The 17,028-nt window shown below is 35.1% G+C and overlaps 2 protein-coding genes across 5 annotated transcripts in view; both read right to left on the bottom strand.

Annotated features, from left to right (window-relative positions):
• Nucleotides 1-1,365: 1,365 nt before the first annotated feature.
• LOC127839778 (protein Dr1-like) lies at nt 1,366-5,505 on the bottom strand. The gene is made up of 4 exons (XM_052368165.1): nt 5,395-5,505; nt 4,740-4,885; nt 2,949-3,096; nt 1,366-1,547 (listed from the first exon to the last, which is right to left on the bottom strand). Exons 2-4 carry the CDS (start codon nt 4,806-4,808, stop codon nt 1,366-1,368), a joined length of 399 nt encoding a protein of 132 aa, XP_052224125.1. The 5' UTR covers nt 4,809-4,885; nt 5,395-5,505.
• Nucleotides 5,506-10,643: 5,138 nt separating this feature from the next.
• The window catches only part of LOC127837507 (pre-B-cell leukemia transcription factor 1-like), a 52,236-nt gene continuing 45,851 nt past the window's right edge, over nt 10,644-17,028 (bottom strand). For 2 of the 4 annotated variants that reach the window (XM_052364653.1, XM_052364656.1), the window contains exon 8: nt 10,644-15,098. In XM_052364653.1, the coding sequence (XP_052220613.1) occupies nt 15,090-15,098 (9 nt within the window). In that variant the 3' untranslated portion in view covers nt 10,644-15,089. Of the gene's footprint in view, nt 15,099-15,268; nt 15,288-17,028 lie in introns of those variants that run through there. The other 2 variants (XM_052364655.1, XM_052364654.1) reach the window with 2 other exon arrangements.

Below are 17,028 nucleotides of genomic sequence, written 5' to 3'. Positions count from 1 at the left end.
ATGTTCAATTTTGTGACCCTCGGGGCAGGGTCAAACTTGACCCCAGGGGCATAATTTGAACAAACTTGGTAGAGGACTATAAGATGTCACTACATACCAAATTTGGTAGCCCTAGGCCCAATGGTTATGGACAAGCAGATTTTTAAAATTTTCACAAAATAGGTTGAAAGAGGTTCACCCCAGGAACATTCCTGAGAAATTTCATCAGAATTGGACCAGCAGTTTAGGAGAAGAAGATGTTTTAAGGAAAAGTTAACACATGCAAGGACGCACGCACGACGGACACAGGACCATGACATCAGCCCCGCTGGCCTCTGGCCAGTGGAGCTAAACAAAAGAAAAAATGAAACATATGTAGAAATATTCACAATGCAATTATTGATGCAAAAACAAGAATCAGACTATTATGGGTAGAAGTGTATAGACAAAAATATAAGAACCAGTCAATTATGGGTAAAAGTATTCATTTAAATGCAAAGACAATTATCAGTTGAAGCATTCATAATGCATTCATTAAAGAAAGTACAAGAAGCAATCAATTATGGGTAGAAGTATTCATAATGATTTTTATTTTTGCAAATACAAAAACCTATACATTGTAAATAAAAGTATTCATAGAGCATGTTTAATAGTGGAAAATTTTAACTAGAGGGCACAACTATTCAAGAGTTGGTTTGAGACAAAATTCCTTCTTTACTTCAGCTGTGACAATGTAATTGAAATTTTGTTGTTAAACAGGAGTACATTACACATTATGTTGGGAATTATAAATTATACAAAGAAACAAGAGATGTGTTTGTCAGAAACACAATGCCCCTCATGCGCCACTTTGAAGCCATATATTTGACCTTTGACCTTGAAGGATGACCTTGACCGTTCACCACTCAAAATGTGCAGCTCATTGAGCTACACATGCATGCCAAATATCAAGTTGTTATCTTCAATATTGCAAAAGTTATGCACAAGGTTAAAGTTTTGGGACACATACAGTGACAGACAGACACATACAATGACAGACAGACAGGCCAAAAAAAATATACCCCCGATCATTTAATCCGGGGGCATAAAAACAGACAAAGGGCCACAATTCTGCAAAACCGGCCACGGCCAAAATTCCTTCCTCTAAAATTACCTACATATTAAGGTCATTCAGCTGTTAAAATTTCAGAAAAATCCACCCACCTGTTTCAGATGAGTTAAGTGCACACACTTTTTGTACTTTAATACATACAGACAAGTGCAATTCTTAAGGCTCCCACTTTAAGGGGGGCAAATATGTCACAGAAGCTGACATTTTTCATAGATGTCTCCTTATTAAAGCCCACCCCATATTCATCAATGTGTGACAGACAACGCCCCCAACTCTCAGCCCCCAACACACACCTGTGCAAACAGCTCCTGTTGCTGCCGTAACAGCTCCTCCTCAGGGATGCCGAGGTTTTCAAGCCTTGTGCTACCACGGCGACGTTTGGCAGCCACTGCCTTCGCCTCCCGCAGTACCTCCGTAGCATCCTCCTTGTAGGCCCCAAACCCGAGGCTGTCAAGAGCTGAAATTACAGGAATGAATTTCAAAATATAAGCCTACCAGTGTTAAGGGATATCATTTTCCTACTATTTATTTCATAGCAATATGTTGGAGTGACGCCAGCATAAACTCAGTCATACCTCTACCTGCTCATTATTGGGGGTCCAAAGTGGTACAAGAATATACTAGTGCGTGTGTGTTCAGGTCAAATTTTCAACAACAGGACAAGTAATTTCAATTGCTGATCGGGATATAGCATGATTGAATCATTTATTGTCCCCTGCCGGTTTCACCGGAGGGGACTTACGGTTTGCGCTCTGTCCGTCAGTCCGTCACACTTTTCTGGATCCAGCCATAACTTTAAAAGTTCTTAATATTTTTTTGTAAAACTTGAAACATGGATAGATGGCAATATGGACATTATGCACGTCATTTCATTTTGTTCCTACGTCAAAAATTCTGGTTGCTATGGCAACAAATAAAAAAAAATCTGACTATGGTGGAATTTCTGACAATGGTGGAGCCAGTAGGGGACATATATTGCTTGGCAATAGTCTTGTTTAATGTGTGCATCACGCACAGCTGTAATTGTTTACTCTGTGGTCATTTTCGGTCAAATATTCAAGAGGCAGAGTTACGCACGTGTTGTAATATAACTGGATGATTGCCACTAAGCAACAAACCACGATTGGTTTTGCATGTCTGTCGCTAGACAGAGGACGCCAATATTATATATGAGAGAAATATGTTATTTTATGGCCCTTGACTCTTTGCTTACATGTTTACAGTGTATTTGTTTTACAACCTTATCAACTCACATATATCCAATACCCTGTGTTTTATAAAACCAAAAAAGAATACATGTATTAAGTCGAGTCATCTATCAAAAAATAATGCTGTAGGTCAGTAAAGATATAGAAGTCGCTTAAACATTTAAAGCCCATAGATGATCTCAGAAACAAGACTTCAAAACATTGAAAATAATTAGATTTTTTTTCAAAAGAATTGCTAAAACACAAATGAGAACCTAACCAACAGACATAGGAAACAAAAAATATAAATAAGGTTGACAATTTAAATACAAATGTTGGTTTATTTTGAAAAACTTTAACTTCCTCCCAAAATCAAGAAATAATTTTTAGAGCATATGAACTGTACAAAGCATGACAGGTTTGCAAACAAAGGTCTCAACATGCTACAGCATGTAAAGGTTAGTGGGTCTGCAATTTTGACAAAACTTAAAAATTCTGGAGTTCAACTTTAAAATTGGCTGTGCATATGCAAATTTTGCTACAAAAATGTCCATTTTGACAACTTTTTCTCATAAACCCAATCACATATAAAATAACAAGACTTTAGATGTCATATGGTAAATATAGCCGAAGGCACTTATAGCCAAGTGGAGCCCTGATAAGACACAGACCTGCCAGCACATGTTCAGGTGAGATGGTCTTTTTCATCTGTTTGTTGCAGATGTCATTGGCCTCTGTGGATACCAGGTGAATGAATTCAGTACAGCAGTTGAGAATTAGCTCTCTGGCATCGTTGGCAACACGCACATTAGGTATCACCTGAAATACCAACACAAACATTGGGTATCACCTGCAATACCAACACACACATTGGGTATCACCTGCAATACCAACACACACATTGGGTATCACCTGCAATACCAACACACACACACATTGGGTATCACCTGCAATACCAACACACACATTGGGGATCCCCTGCAATACCAACACACACATTGGGGATCACATGCAATACCAACACACACATTGGGTATCACCTGCAATACCAACACACACATTGGGGATCACCTGCAATACCAACACAAACATTGGATATCACCTGCAATACCAACACACACATTGGGGATCACCTGCAATACCAACACACACATTGGGGATCACCTGCAATACCAACACACACATTGGGTATCACCTGCAATACCAACACACACATTGGGTATCACCTGCAATACCAACACACACATTGGGATCACCTGTAATACCAACACACACATTGGGATCACATGTTATAATAACACACACATTTGGCATAAACTGCAATAACAGCACAAACATTAGGTATCATCTTCAATTACAATATCAATTATTTATAATGATAATTTAGTGCTAAGCCCAATACAAAAACCCTCTTGGTTAGCGGGAGACTGTTGAACATTGAGTGCAAAGTCCACTCATTTGGAATCTTTGATTTTATTTTCAAAAATCTGATTTTTGTACTCTTCATTTCAACAATAATATTTCAAATAAAATAATTACACAATCGTACCATCTCTTAGAGTTGCGGGTCTTTAGATCAGTTTTAAGTATTGACTTTGTGAGTCTATGAAAACCCCAGGGTAGTAATGAATACTTACCTCCTTGATCCCAGGGTAGTAATGAATGCTTACCTCCTTGATCCCAGGGTAGTAATGAATGCTTACCTCCTTGATCCCAGGGAAGTAATGAATGCTTACCTCCATGATCCCAGGGTAGTAATGAATGCTTACCTCCTTGATCCCAGGGTAGTAATGAATGCTTACCTCCTTGATCCCAGGGTAGTAATGAATGCTTACCTCCTTGATCCCAGGGAAGTAATGAATGCTTACCTCCTTGATCCCAGGGTAGTAATGGATGCTTACCTTCTTGATCCCAGGGTAGTAATGAATGCTTACTTCCTTGATCCCAGGGTAGTAATGAATGCTTACCTCCTTGATCCCAGGGTAGTAATGAATGCTTACCTCCTTGATCCCAGGGTAGTAATGAATGCTTACCTCCTTGATCCCAGGGTAGTAATGAATGCTTACCTCCTTGATCCCAGGGTAGTAATGAATGCTTACCTCCTTGATCCCAGGGAAGTAATGAATGCTTACCTCCTTGATCCCAGGGTAGTAATGAATGCTTACCTCCTTGATCCCAGGGTAGTAATGAATGCTTACTTCCTTGATCCCAGGGTAGTAATGAATGCTTACCTCCTTGATCCCAGGGTAGTAATGAATGCTTACTTCCTTGATCCCAGGGTAGTAATGAATGCTTACCTCCTTGATCCCAGGGAAGTAATGAATGCTTACTTCCTTGATCCCAGGGTAGTAATGAATGCTTACCTCCTTGATCCCAGGGTAGTAATGAATGCTTACTTCCTTGATCCCAGGGTAGTAATGAATGCTTACCTCCTTGATCCCAGGGTAGTACTGAATGCTTACCTCCTTGATCATCTTGTTGAGAGAGGCTCTGGGAATACTGAGTTCATCATCATCTCGATTATCCCCCATTTCAGTGAAGCAGTGAGCACTCTCTCACATGAAAAACAGGTTGCTAGTCCGTCAAAGGTATACTGATGAAGCTAAAACTTTAAAATCAGGAGCTGGTGAGGAAATAATAAAGAGCAAAATACCACAGTGCGTTTTACTTTGTAAGTTTGTACGCTGCAATAATTCTGCACATCTTCTTAATAAAAATAGGGTTAAGAGATTTTGACAGGGCCTTTTCTTACCATTTTAGAAATATGACAAAAGCCAATTAAAATTGGAAACTTAGGCTTCAATTACTCATTCCAAAAAAAGTATTATTTCATTTATAAATTATATATTTTTATTTATAACTCCAAACAGCTTTATTTCCAAACATCCAACTGTCACACCATTAATTGGGAATTTTGTGAATGGATTTGCACACACAAAAAATCCTTTGGAAATATGACAGAATCACAGCAACAACGAAAAAGCCCTGTTTATAGTTAAACACAAATAGGTTAATTTCCTTATAAAAAATGAAAAACATGCTTCAACATGCTAATTACATGTGTAAGTCTCAGAAATTCTTTGTTTTTAGCAAATTAAAAGAGGACAATAAACTTGCCTGGCTATCCACCTTGCCCTTTTTAAGCATCACCTTGAAGTGAAAATATACCAACTTACAACGTATAGTTTTAATGTTCTTGTTGGCCCTTTGGGGAACAGGTCTGGTACCATTGAAATACAAAAATTTGATGCAATAAAACCAAAACATTAAGCAAATATGAGGTCATAAATGCACTTTAAAATGAATTTCTCTGAGTTATTTGTTCCTTGAGTAATGAAGCCATGTGTTCCACATGACTGTCTGTCATTTAAGCAAATGCAATTTAGAAAATTGAAGGAAGTAATTTACTTTAAATTGACGTACAGAGTGTTCACACAGGTGTCAACTCTTAATCCTAGACAATGATATCACATACAGAACTCATTTACATGCATACCCTCATTAAGGACATATCACTTTATGAAATGGTCAGAAGTGGGTGGGGTAATGTTAAAGAATAATTCCTTATATAAGCATTCTATATTAAGTTTGGAAAAATATGCACAATTAAAATAGCATATACTTCAGTGATACATGAACCAGTTCTAATGAAATCTTTCAAAAAGAGTAAATAATCACATTTTTTCACCTTAAAAACCACTTTCTTCTTGGGCGACTAAAGTCCTTATTTTCTTATTTTCTTCATAAATACACTGATACCAGCTGGAACATACACCACTATAGAATATAGTGTAAGAGTATTATTAAATATAACACACTAGAAACACTGAAAAAAGCATCCTTTTTTGTAAGAAAAATGTAAACAACTGGAGTCAAAAATAGAAAGAAAAAAGTATGGTTGACCAGAAAGATAAATATAAATCTTATTGAAACCTTTTGAATATGTGTAAAACATCACTTTAACAAACACATTTATAAATCATTATTTATATATAATTAATATACGCTATAAAATTAAAGGGATTTAATTAAAATGTTTTCAATATTTTTGTATCTTTCATTTTTTTGTGTAAATTATCATTTCTGGCCCACCATACTTGTTCAAGTGGTAACAGCGGATTTATGAAGAAAACAAGAAAATAAGGACTTAAGTTATGTGTAAGCTAAAGCACAGCCGACTCGTAAGTCTCGATTGTTAACATACTTTACACAAAGATGCTAAAATCAAGTAAAAAAAGTGCTTAAACTGTTTCTGCTATAACTTTCCTTTCGAGTTCAAAGCGGACTACATGAAAAGGGGAAACAGTTAAAGCATCTTTCTGACTAGAATTGAGCACACGTATAAGGATGTTTCTAGTTCATAATTCATTGGTGTGACATCGGTTTTATTTTGTTTTGATATTATTCTATCAGAACTTTGATGAGAACTTGCATAGAAGCTTTAAATTTTAGAATCGCTATGTCTAGTGTACGTATTGTGTTTAACAACTTGGTGTAATCAACAAATAATACCAGATTGCTTGTAGTACACAAATTTATTAATAAGGGAAGTGACTCTGCGATCAGTCATATTAAGGTTACACATAACCTTTAATGGGCTAGAAATTTATGAGCGACCGAATCACAAATATAATGGCAACTTTAGAATCTGAGACCATGAATATAATTAATCTAGTGCAAGTGTTTCTCAGGTTATTATCAATATTAAATAAATAGCGATTAAAATGAAGAGATAAACCACTCAAGGACAGGAAAGTTCATTTGTTGCGATTTCGCTATGCTTGAATCATTCAGGGACCATATTTGTATAGGTCCCTGAATCATTTCATCTTCGATAGAGTTTGTGATAAGTGTTTGGACCTGCGGAATACTGTGAACCTGTAGCTGGATACATGTTTCAACTTATGGGCCACCTCTTTTTATGCTCAAATGTGTTTACGGGTTTAAATTTTAGATTGTCTTATCTGTTTTGTGAATTACGATCATCCATTGTTCTTGTTTATGACAGAGAGGCAGCCAAGAATGAACAGTGAGGCAGCATTTTGACAGAAAGGCCACCGATATGCATCTTCACCGTGGGTTTGCGCTTTAGATTTTCTCATGAGATAAACTTTGTCCACCATGGATGGATGTTTTAAAATCTTGGCAGCAAATACTCAAGCTATTTAACTTATTTTGATGTTGCCGCTATGAACTTGCTCACTGTATTTATGGGGCAGATGGTTATTGTGATAGTATAAGATTCAATTACAGTCTCTGTTTATTTTGTCATAATGCGACGGCAAATGTGATCATTTTACCTATTTATTTATTTTTTGAGGGTAATGCATACCCTTCCGAATTTTATCATTCAAAATATTTATTTATGGACCTTACAGTGAAACAGCATCTGCTGTGGGACCGTGGTCTAGTGGTAGGATACTGGTCTAGGAATTGGAAGATCCCTTGTTCGAATCCCGCTCAGACCACGGAATTTTCATGAGCAAAAAATTAATCCCACGCTTGCTCCTCTCCACCCAGGAGTATAAATGGGTACCTGTGAGGGAAATAAGCCAATGTGCCGTGGATGCATACTGCGCCGAATGTAAACGGACGACTTATATCCCAGTGATCGGGGGCAAATGTCAAAGTCGATTGAAGAAGAGTCTAGTTTCGTAATCAGACTATAAACACATGCATTTGCATTTGCACTTATAATACTACCGCTCGAGTTGTATCATTCAAATTATTTATGTATAGGTGTTTCTAAACAACGTTTTTTGCTGTAATTTTAAATCGTCCGACAAACGGCTGGCGTTTCAGTATATAAAGCAGGCCGAATAATGCGTTAAAAAGTTTTGCAACAGTATACACCAGATTTCAGGAAAGAACTGACTTGTTTCTTAAAGTTTAGTAACTCCCGTACGAGAGTCTTGCTGATCGAATATCTTGTGTACTTGGAAAGCGTCATGTTAAATAGCAGAATAGATTTCAACGAACTGTTCTTCGTGCTAAATGCGTCTTTATTCCACTGAATTACATATCTGTATAATCAGTAAATGAACCAGTAGACCGTTTTCATTTACGATACAATGTTTAAAAAGTAATATTTCTAAGTTTAAAACTCTATGATAAGTTCATCTCAGTAATTATGTTCAATTCAAATGTATTGCATCGTTAACATGCCCTTTTATATTAGGAATATGCTACGTTAGGAATAGGTTGTGATATAGAGAATAACAGGTTAATACTGCCTGATCTTTTTGTAATATATCAGGCAAGGCTTAGAATAATATAACGGCGAGGCTTGATCATACCTCAACGTCCCCGATTTTGAAGAAATAATGAAAAAATAGCTGAAATGCTGCAGTTTTAGATGGAAACAATATGACTTGTGTCTTTTGACGTGTTAATAATGACGCCATGAGCACGCGCGCTTAATATTTGTAAAAAATGTTTTTTGCTGTTGTGTTGCATTTTGTGTTTAAAATATATTACATCTTGGTATCAAATTGTTTGTTTGTTTTGTTGAATCTGATTCGATTTTACTAAGAATAATTACTTTATAGTTGATTCCGAGTAATATAACCATCCTCCACACATGACTGATATAAGAACTTCCTGTTGACCATGATATACAAAAATATATCAAGCAACGTTATATCAGGCAGATATCAATGCGGTGGTATGATAAAACGTCATTGACGACGTGTTTTCATTACGTAATAAGGATCTAGACTGTGCGGTGATTATTTGATGCGTATTTACGCTGCGTTATGATTAGGCGTTCGTGATCTACGCGTCATTTTCAATACGCAATAAGAATCTATGCTGTGAGATGAATCCGCGGTTAGTATCTATGCTGTATTATAACTCCACGATAAGAAGCTATGCTGTGTTGTAATTCCACGGTAAGTACCTATGCTGCGTTATAATTACACAGTAAGTAGCTATGATGTGTTATAATTACACAGTAAGTAGCTATGATGTGTTATAATTACACAGTAAGTAGCTATGATGTGTTATAATTACACAGTAAGTAGCTATGCTGCGTTATAATTACACAGTAAGTAGCTATGATGTGTTATAATTCCACGATGAGGAGCTATGCTGTGTTATAATTCGACAGTAAGTAGCTATGCTGTGTTATAATTCCACGGTAAGTAGCTATGCTGCGTTATAATTCCACGATAAGTAGCTATGCTGTGTTATAATTCGACGGTAAGTAGCTATGCTGTGTTATAATTCCATGGTAAGTAGCTATGCTGCGTTGTAATTCCACGGTAAGTAGCTATGCTGCGTTATAATTACACAGTAAGTAGCTATGATTTGCTATAAATCCACGATACGTAGCTATGCTGTGTTATAATTTGACGGTAAGTAGCTATGTGTTATAAATCCATGGTAAGTAGCTATGCTGTGTTGTAATTCCATGGTAAATAGCTATGCTGTGTTATAATTTCACTATAAGTAGCTATGCTGTGTTATAATTCCACAATAATTAGCTATGCTGCGTTATAATTCAACGGTAAGTAGCTATGCTGTGTTATAATTCCACGGTAAGTAGCTATGCTGCATTATAATTTCATGGTCAGTAGCTATGCTGTGTTATAATTCCATGGTAAGTAGCTATGCTTTGTTATAATTCCAAGGTAAGTAGCTATGCTGTGTTATAATTCCACGGTAAGTAGCTATGCTGTGTTATAATTCCATAGAAAGTAGCTATGCTGTGTTATAATTCCACGGTAAGTAGCTATGCTGTGTTATAATTCCACAGAAAGTAGCTATGCTGTGTTATAATTCCATAGTAAGTAGCTATGCTGTGATATAATTCCACGGTAAGTAGCTAAGCTGTTTTATAATTCCACGGTAAGTAGCTATGCTGCGTTATAATTCCACAGTAAGTAGCTATGCTGTGTTATAATTCCACGGCAAGTATCTACGCTGTGTTATGATTCCGGGCCATTCATTTTGCAATTACATAAGAATGACCTGTTAGTCTGACCTTCACCTTCAAGCAATTTTGAAAGGTCTTATAGCATACGTTATAGCCAAATGGTGAAAAGTTTTGGCAAGTTATTTATAAATTACGAGATGAATGATGTTTCAGTCATTGCAATAAGTATTATGTTCACATTTGAGCTTTGACCCGTTTGCCCTTTACCTTTGAGCTAAGAATACCAGACAAGGTGCATTATGTTCAATTTATGAGCTTTGTCCTGCGTGCCTTTTGTCCTTTGAGCTAGAGAAAACGGTCTTACACGCATCGTCTTCGATTGAATAGGCAAACTAATAAGACAAACTAAGGAATATATTTCCGATCAGCAACATGTTTGTTTCATTGAAGATATAAATAGTGGGTGACAAAATAGGACAAACTATTCATGTGTACTTACATATCATTTATTGTCGAAAATGTTCAAAGAGCCAAATTATTAAACACAATAGTTACATTGATACCGCTTCTACAGAATACATAAATGTTGGGTGATAATAATTGATCGCCATTGTAAAGTTATATGATGAAATGAAGGACATTCAATATGAAATGTACACAGTGCATTTGTCTCCCCAAAATGAATAGTACTCAATTCGTAAACTGAACGAAATACTACGATCGAAAAGTAATACTTGTATGTCAGTTGAAAAACAATAAGTATGAGAGTAATAACAATCTACATTTTGTATAGTAAAAAGAACCATTTGTAAATGTTGCAGCGGGGAAAAGTAGCCATCTCAGTAATCTAACAGGTCAAACTGTGATTGAATTTGGATGAGTACGCATAATAATAAAAGGCTGCTGAAGTTACAAGCAAGCAAGGTCAAGCAAAACTGAGTGCAAGTGTACTCACTATGACAGTAAGATGTCTAAAATAAAATCAAGAAATGGTGCTGAATTTGAATGTGCGGTGAGTTGTACATGTTGCCTTTAATAAAGCAATGTCTTAAACAACATGATTTAAACAATAAAACTAGTTTTATAATTGTTTAAAATGGCACTCGCTGACTAGCTGTGTTGCTACTAAAATATATATACATAATGACATTTTGTTATACAAGAAAGAAATTACCTAGGGGCTACAGGTCTGAGCTTCAAACACAGGGAAAAGGATTAAAATTAACAATACTTATGTAGATCTTTATGCAGATTCAGAATTATTAAATCCAAATATAAGTGATCAGCAGATCGGCAAGTATTTTTCTCCAATTCTTTTAAGCTGTTCCTTTTCTGCGAAATAAATGCTGTATTTGTCTTATTTTAATGATGCCACTGACCGAAGCTTTTAATATAAATATTTAAAATATGCACATACAAGCCTTTCTGAGATTCTTGTATCAGATCTTAATAAAACGGGGATACAACATATACATATTTTTCACCAGTTTTCATTTTAAAGATTGAGTGATATCTCGTTTAAATCACAAACTACACATTGCATTTCTTCTTTTTCCCCTAAATATATTTTTTTTTGCATATTGGAGTATAATTTTCTTAAGGATATTCAAAGAGAGAAATTCTGGAAACAATTAGATTTGTTGGTAGTAAAAAACATCAAATAATAAACCACAGTATGGGAACAATTCATTTACATAGAAATAGCTATAACATATGTGAAGTGTTTTTTTCTCAATCTAAAGCTTTAAAAAGACATTGTTCTTTTAAATACCAATATTGGATAAAGTGAAATTATTGTAAATCAGACTTTTGCTAAACTTTTCAGCAAAAAAAATGCATATGTACATTTTATAAGTACGTGACACTTTGTTTATAGACAAAAATACTACTAGCAAATTTTAAAAAAATATTAAAAAGGTAGAAAGTAAGCAATGAATGATGTATTGTTTTGCTAATAAAATATCAAAGAATGTTTAATAAACAATATAGAATTTTAGATATGCACCAGCTAAACACAAACTAATGTACAAATGACTGCAGAAAATTCTAACAATGATAAATAAATGTTTGCAAACCAAGTAATGATGTATGACACTTTTTAAAAGTGCGTTAACCCTTAAAGCGCTGGAGCTGAATTTTAAAGGCCTTTGCAAACAGTTTGGATCCAGATGAGACGCCACAGAACGTGGCGTCTCATCAGGATCCAAACTGTTTGCTATTCTGATAGTATTCTTTGAAAAAAATCGAAGAAAATGCTAATTTTAGAAATTCTGCAGACGACATTTTAGCAGAAGACAAATTACCCAGCATGCAAAGGGTTAAAACCATACAGTATGCACCTCTTCTAATAAAATCAATACGTAACTGTTATATTTACGTGTTTGTAACTGCAGAACTAATTGTACCAGTATCCTTAAAAAATTTCCAACTAAAAATGCTCAATATGTCTTTCAATAATTATTGCAAAAGATAGTAGCAATGTGTACCGGTACTTGTTTACTTCTCTAGGGCATTATTCAATTGTTCTATAAACAATACCCATTTGAACAGAGGTGCTGTGATTAACACTATACTGTTACTATAGATACATATGTTGCACAACTAAACTCAGATATTAAAGCTTTGTACATTAATCAATAAAAAGTTTCATGTAAAATTCTCGCAGTGCAAGTTCATAAAACACCTGTATATACGAAATATTGCAAAACACAACACACGAATTCAATATAATGCCAGGACACACAGTTCTTAAAATAAACAGAAAACATAAAATCACCGCAATTCAAATGCTTTATAGCCTGGCCTGTGTAAATAAAAGAAGCAGTTTAAAAATAATCAGCAAAAACAATAATATAAAAGTTAAATGTTGGTACATGAAAATCGTTTTATTAAGATATAATCAACCAAACTCCCAGCATCATAAGTTACAGCTTTAATTTTTACATCTTGTATAACTTCTTAATCATGTTCAGAAGTTCATACACAAAAATATGAAACAATACTGACTATAACCGAGCAAAATGGTAAAAACAAAGCACTGTCCATTGTAAGCACTGCATCCACAGATCTGTCAACTCTGGATATGATACATAGTTTATACAAGATAGATTCAACTTTCGAGCTATGTAATAATTAATAATTAATTGTGTCTTGTTCTGTGAAAATTGGGCAAAATGCATGTGCCTAAAGTGTCATCCCAGATTAGCCTGTGCAGTACGCACAGCCTTATCAGGGATAACACGTTAAGCTTTAATGGTATTTTTCGTTTAATGTAAGTCCCTTTTTACCGAAAATCTAGAAAAAGCGGAAAGTGTCGTCCCTGATTAGCCTGTGCAGATTGCACAGGCTAATCTGGAACGACACTTTACGCACAAACATTATGCCCAGTTTTATCAGAACAAGACACAATTTCACAACATATTATGCGATCAACACATTCAAAGACATCCACACAAAATAGTCCTCTATAAAGTTAAGTACAAACAATAAACAACAGCTCCCTTATTTTTGCCCGTCAGTTATATTCAATCTCTCTCACGTTTACTCATAATTCAAATATTTGACTCGACTTGTTCGTGTGTTTTGAGGAATAGCATACAGATAGGTGTAAAATGCAACATTTTTTTATGAAAACAAGTTAAGTATTTTTAATCAACGTTTAAGCAAAAATATTCGACAGACACTTGTTTTTTTAAGATCTTCTAAATGACAAAATCAAACATCCAAAAATCTTTCAAATTGAAGTTTTACATTGGGCAATTATTTTTAAAATCCCAATTAATTTCAAATCACACAACAATGCAAAATTTCATCACTCCATGAAATTTAAGGTAAAACAAATATTAATACTATTTACTAAAATTATTTTTTTTTTTAAAATAGTTCACCACTGAAACAAAATTCATGATGAAACGCTTTTACAACTTAGACAACTGCACATAGTGAATTAAAGTTCAATTAAAATTCAACCAGTAGTTCTTATGTACTTAGTAAAATACCAAGATTTAAAAGTTACAAATCAACTAAAAATAATGCTTTCAGCTCATTATAACACATACTTTGTTCACAAAAATGTATAAATAAACAAAGAACATACAGACAACAATTCAATACAACACAAGTAATGCTTAATTCTTCATCGCTTCCCTTGGGCAGCCAAATCGTTGCCAAAGTCTTTTTGTTGTATCACGGCTGAAGAAGAATTTTCAAAATGACCAATTAATTATTTATAATTCACATGCCTGGGTGTTGATGCTGGTATTGAACGACTACTTTTACAGCACTAGCACTCATTGTAATAAAGAGGAATAAATCATTTTAAATAAAATAGAATAACGTAAATAATAGAACCATAAATTTCAATAGCACTTTACTTTCCATACAAACATTGTATTTCTCTAGGGTTTTATTAAATTATAAAGTATGTGGATGTTTTGCAAAAATTGGAAAAGAATTTCTATAATTTCTTTAACTAAAGATTCAAAAAGTCCCACAGCTTTGATAAAATTTTAGGCCAAAAAAACAGCGTGAACTAAAGCTGCATGGATCTTTGAAGAAACACATGAATTTCTTGTAAAAAATGATACCATCGATAAAATTTATATCAAATCCAGCGTATTTTATTAAAATAAAAAGCCCGTACAGAGATACGTATGTTAACATAGAATTTTTTCCACATGGTTAGTCTAGACAACGGAAAGACATTCACGACACTGATACATGTTTTGAACACGCCTCTATCATATTAAGTCCATCAAACAAAGTTGATTCATCAGCAATTATTGTTAGTGAGACTGAGTTGAGCTTTGTGGCGCAGTCAAAGCAACAGGCCTGGGGAGCATGCATGCAGGCATCCATTCAAGCATGCCCATTATATGGCAGGGGGAGTGAATACACGCGTGTCGAGCTAAGCAGTCCCTAGATTTGTGCATCCCATTTAATCCAACTGCAAAGAAAATCGTGCAAAATTGTTAGAGAAAAATTAAATCTTACTGCAAAGATAATTGTGAAACATTGTTAGATAGAAATGAATTAGCAAATCCAACTGTAAATATAATAGTGCAACATAATTAGAGGCAAATCAATGCATTTACTATATTAACAGGCAAATAAATTTGCATCCCATTTAATCCAACTGCAAAGATATCATTGGGCAATATTGTTAGAGGAAAACCAATTTACAACCCATTTAATGCAACTGCAAAGATATCATAGGTCAATATTGTTAGAGGAAAATCAATTTACAACCCATTTAATGCAACTGCAAAGAAATAATAGGGCGAAATTGTTAGAGACAAATCAATTTGCATCACCAAAGTTCAAGTGGAAAATGTAAAATAACCTTGTAAGCAAACATACTAATAAAACACTTGATTTAGAGTGAAGGATAGAATGAAAGAGTATCAAGTATTGTTTAGTTCCGAAAACAAGCTTTAAAGCTGCAGATCTTTACATCTCTTTACCATCTTTCAAAATGTGCAATCCTAGTAAACAAAAACAGTGTTACAGATGACCCATATCATGCGAAAATGGTTTTTATGCTATAAGCAGCAGCGTAACTCCAGCCCAGCCTGAACATCTGCACAGTCTGGTCAGGGGCGACCCAGTCTGCTTAAGAGACAAAACCTGACATAACTTCATAGGGAACAGTATAGCTCCTTACAACACAGCGGGGACTGATATAAAGCTATGCTGTCCCCATGTGGAATAAGACATGTTTCAGCATGACATGCGTCAGATAAAGACTGTCCTACATTTTATTTTCATAGCATCATGCGAAAACCCAAAGCAGACATTTTACTTAAAAGCTTGGTTATACGTGAAGCATGTTTCTGTCAATTAATCATGCTTAAGGTCAGTTATCAATTGCAGAAAAAACATAACTCGGCTGTCTTTTGATGGACCAAGCAAAATTTCAACTTTTCCATAATTCTTAACCCTTTGCATGCTGGGAAATTTGTCGTCTGCTAAAATGTCGTCTGCTGAATTTGTAAAATAAGCATTTTCTTCATTTTTTTTCAAAGAATACTATCAGAATAGCAAACAGTTTGGATCCAGATGAGACGCCACGTTTTGTGGCGTCTCATCTGGATCCAAACTGTTTGCAAAGGCCTTTAAAATTCAGCTCCAGCGCTTTAAGGGTTAATGCCAAGTTATCATGGTGATATTTTGGATAAGCTTACAGGAAGTCTACCTCCTGATTCTGCAGTTTGATCCCCACTTGGGCTGCGTTTAAATGATCTCTTTATTTAAATAAACACAAGTTATTGATTCTACCCAGGATCCCTTAGCGTGTTTAAACAAGCAAATTTGTTGAATTCAGAATCGATATCCCCCGCCAATATGCTTCTGGACACTAAAGTGTTATATTTGACACTCAAAAAAGCATTTTTTGAAGATACAAAGGGCCATAACTCGGTTATTAACAAATGATGTACAATGCCATTTGGCGTGCATCATCCTCTTATCCATATATATACTCATACCAAGTTTCATTGAAATCCGCCAAAGCACTTCCAAGATATGGCTCTGGACACAAAAGTTTTGGACAGACCGACGGAAAGACGGACTGAAGGACGGACAACGCCAAAACAATATCCCTCCACCTATGGCGGGGGATAACTAGTAAAAAGGTTGCTATCAATGATGCCTTAATGATAAGCTTCAAAGTGATATACCGTTATTACTCTATGTTTTCGGAAACTCTAAGTTTTTGGACACCCCTTTTTTTTCCCGCAAAAATAATTATTTTTCATGACTCTTAATTTTCGGACACCAAGTTTTCGTCCATAATTAATGTTTCTAAGTTTTCAGACAGTATATTTTACAGCGCTATTTTACCAAATTTCGGTTCTGTTTTTGATATCTAATGACAC

This window comes from Dreissena polymorpha, chromosome 7 (genome assembly GCF_020536995.1).
Source record: "Dreissena polymorpha isolate Duluth1 chromosome 7, UMN_Dpol_1.0, whole genome shotgun sequence".
Taxonomy (NCBI): domain Eukaryota; kingdom Metazoa; phylum Mollusca; class Bivalvia; order Myida; family Dreissenidae; genus Dreissena; species Dreissena polymorpha.
This window is presented reverse-complemented; position numbering and strand designations above follow the sequence as displayed.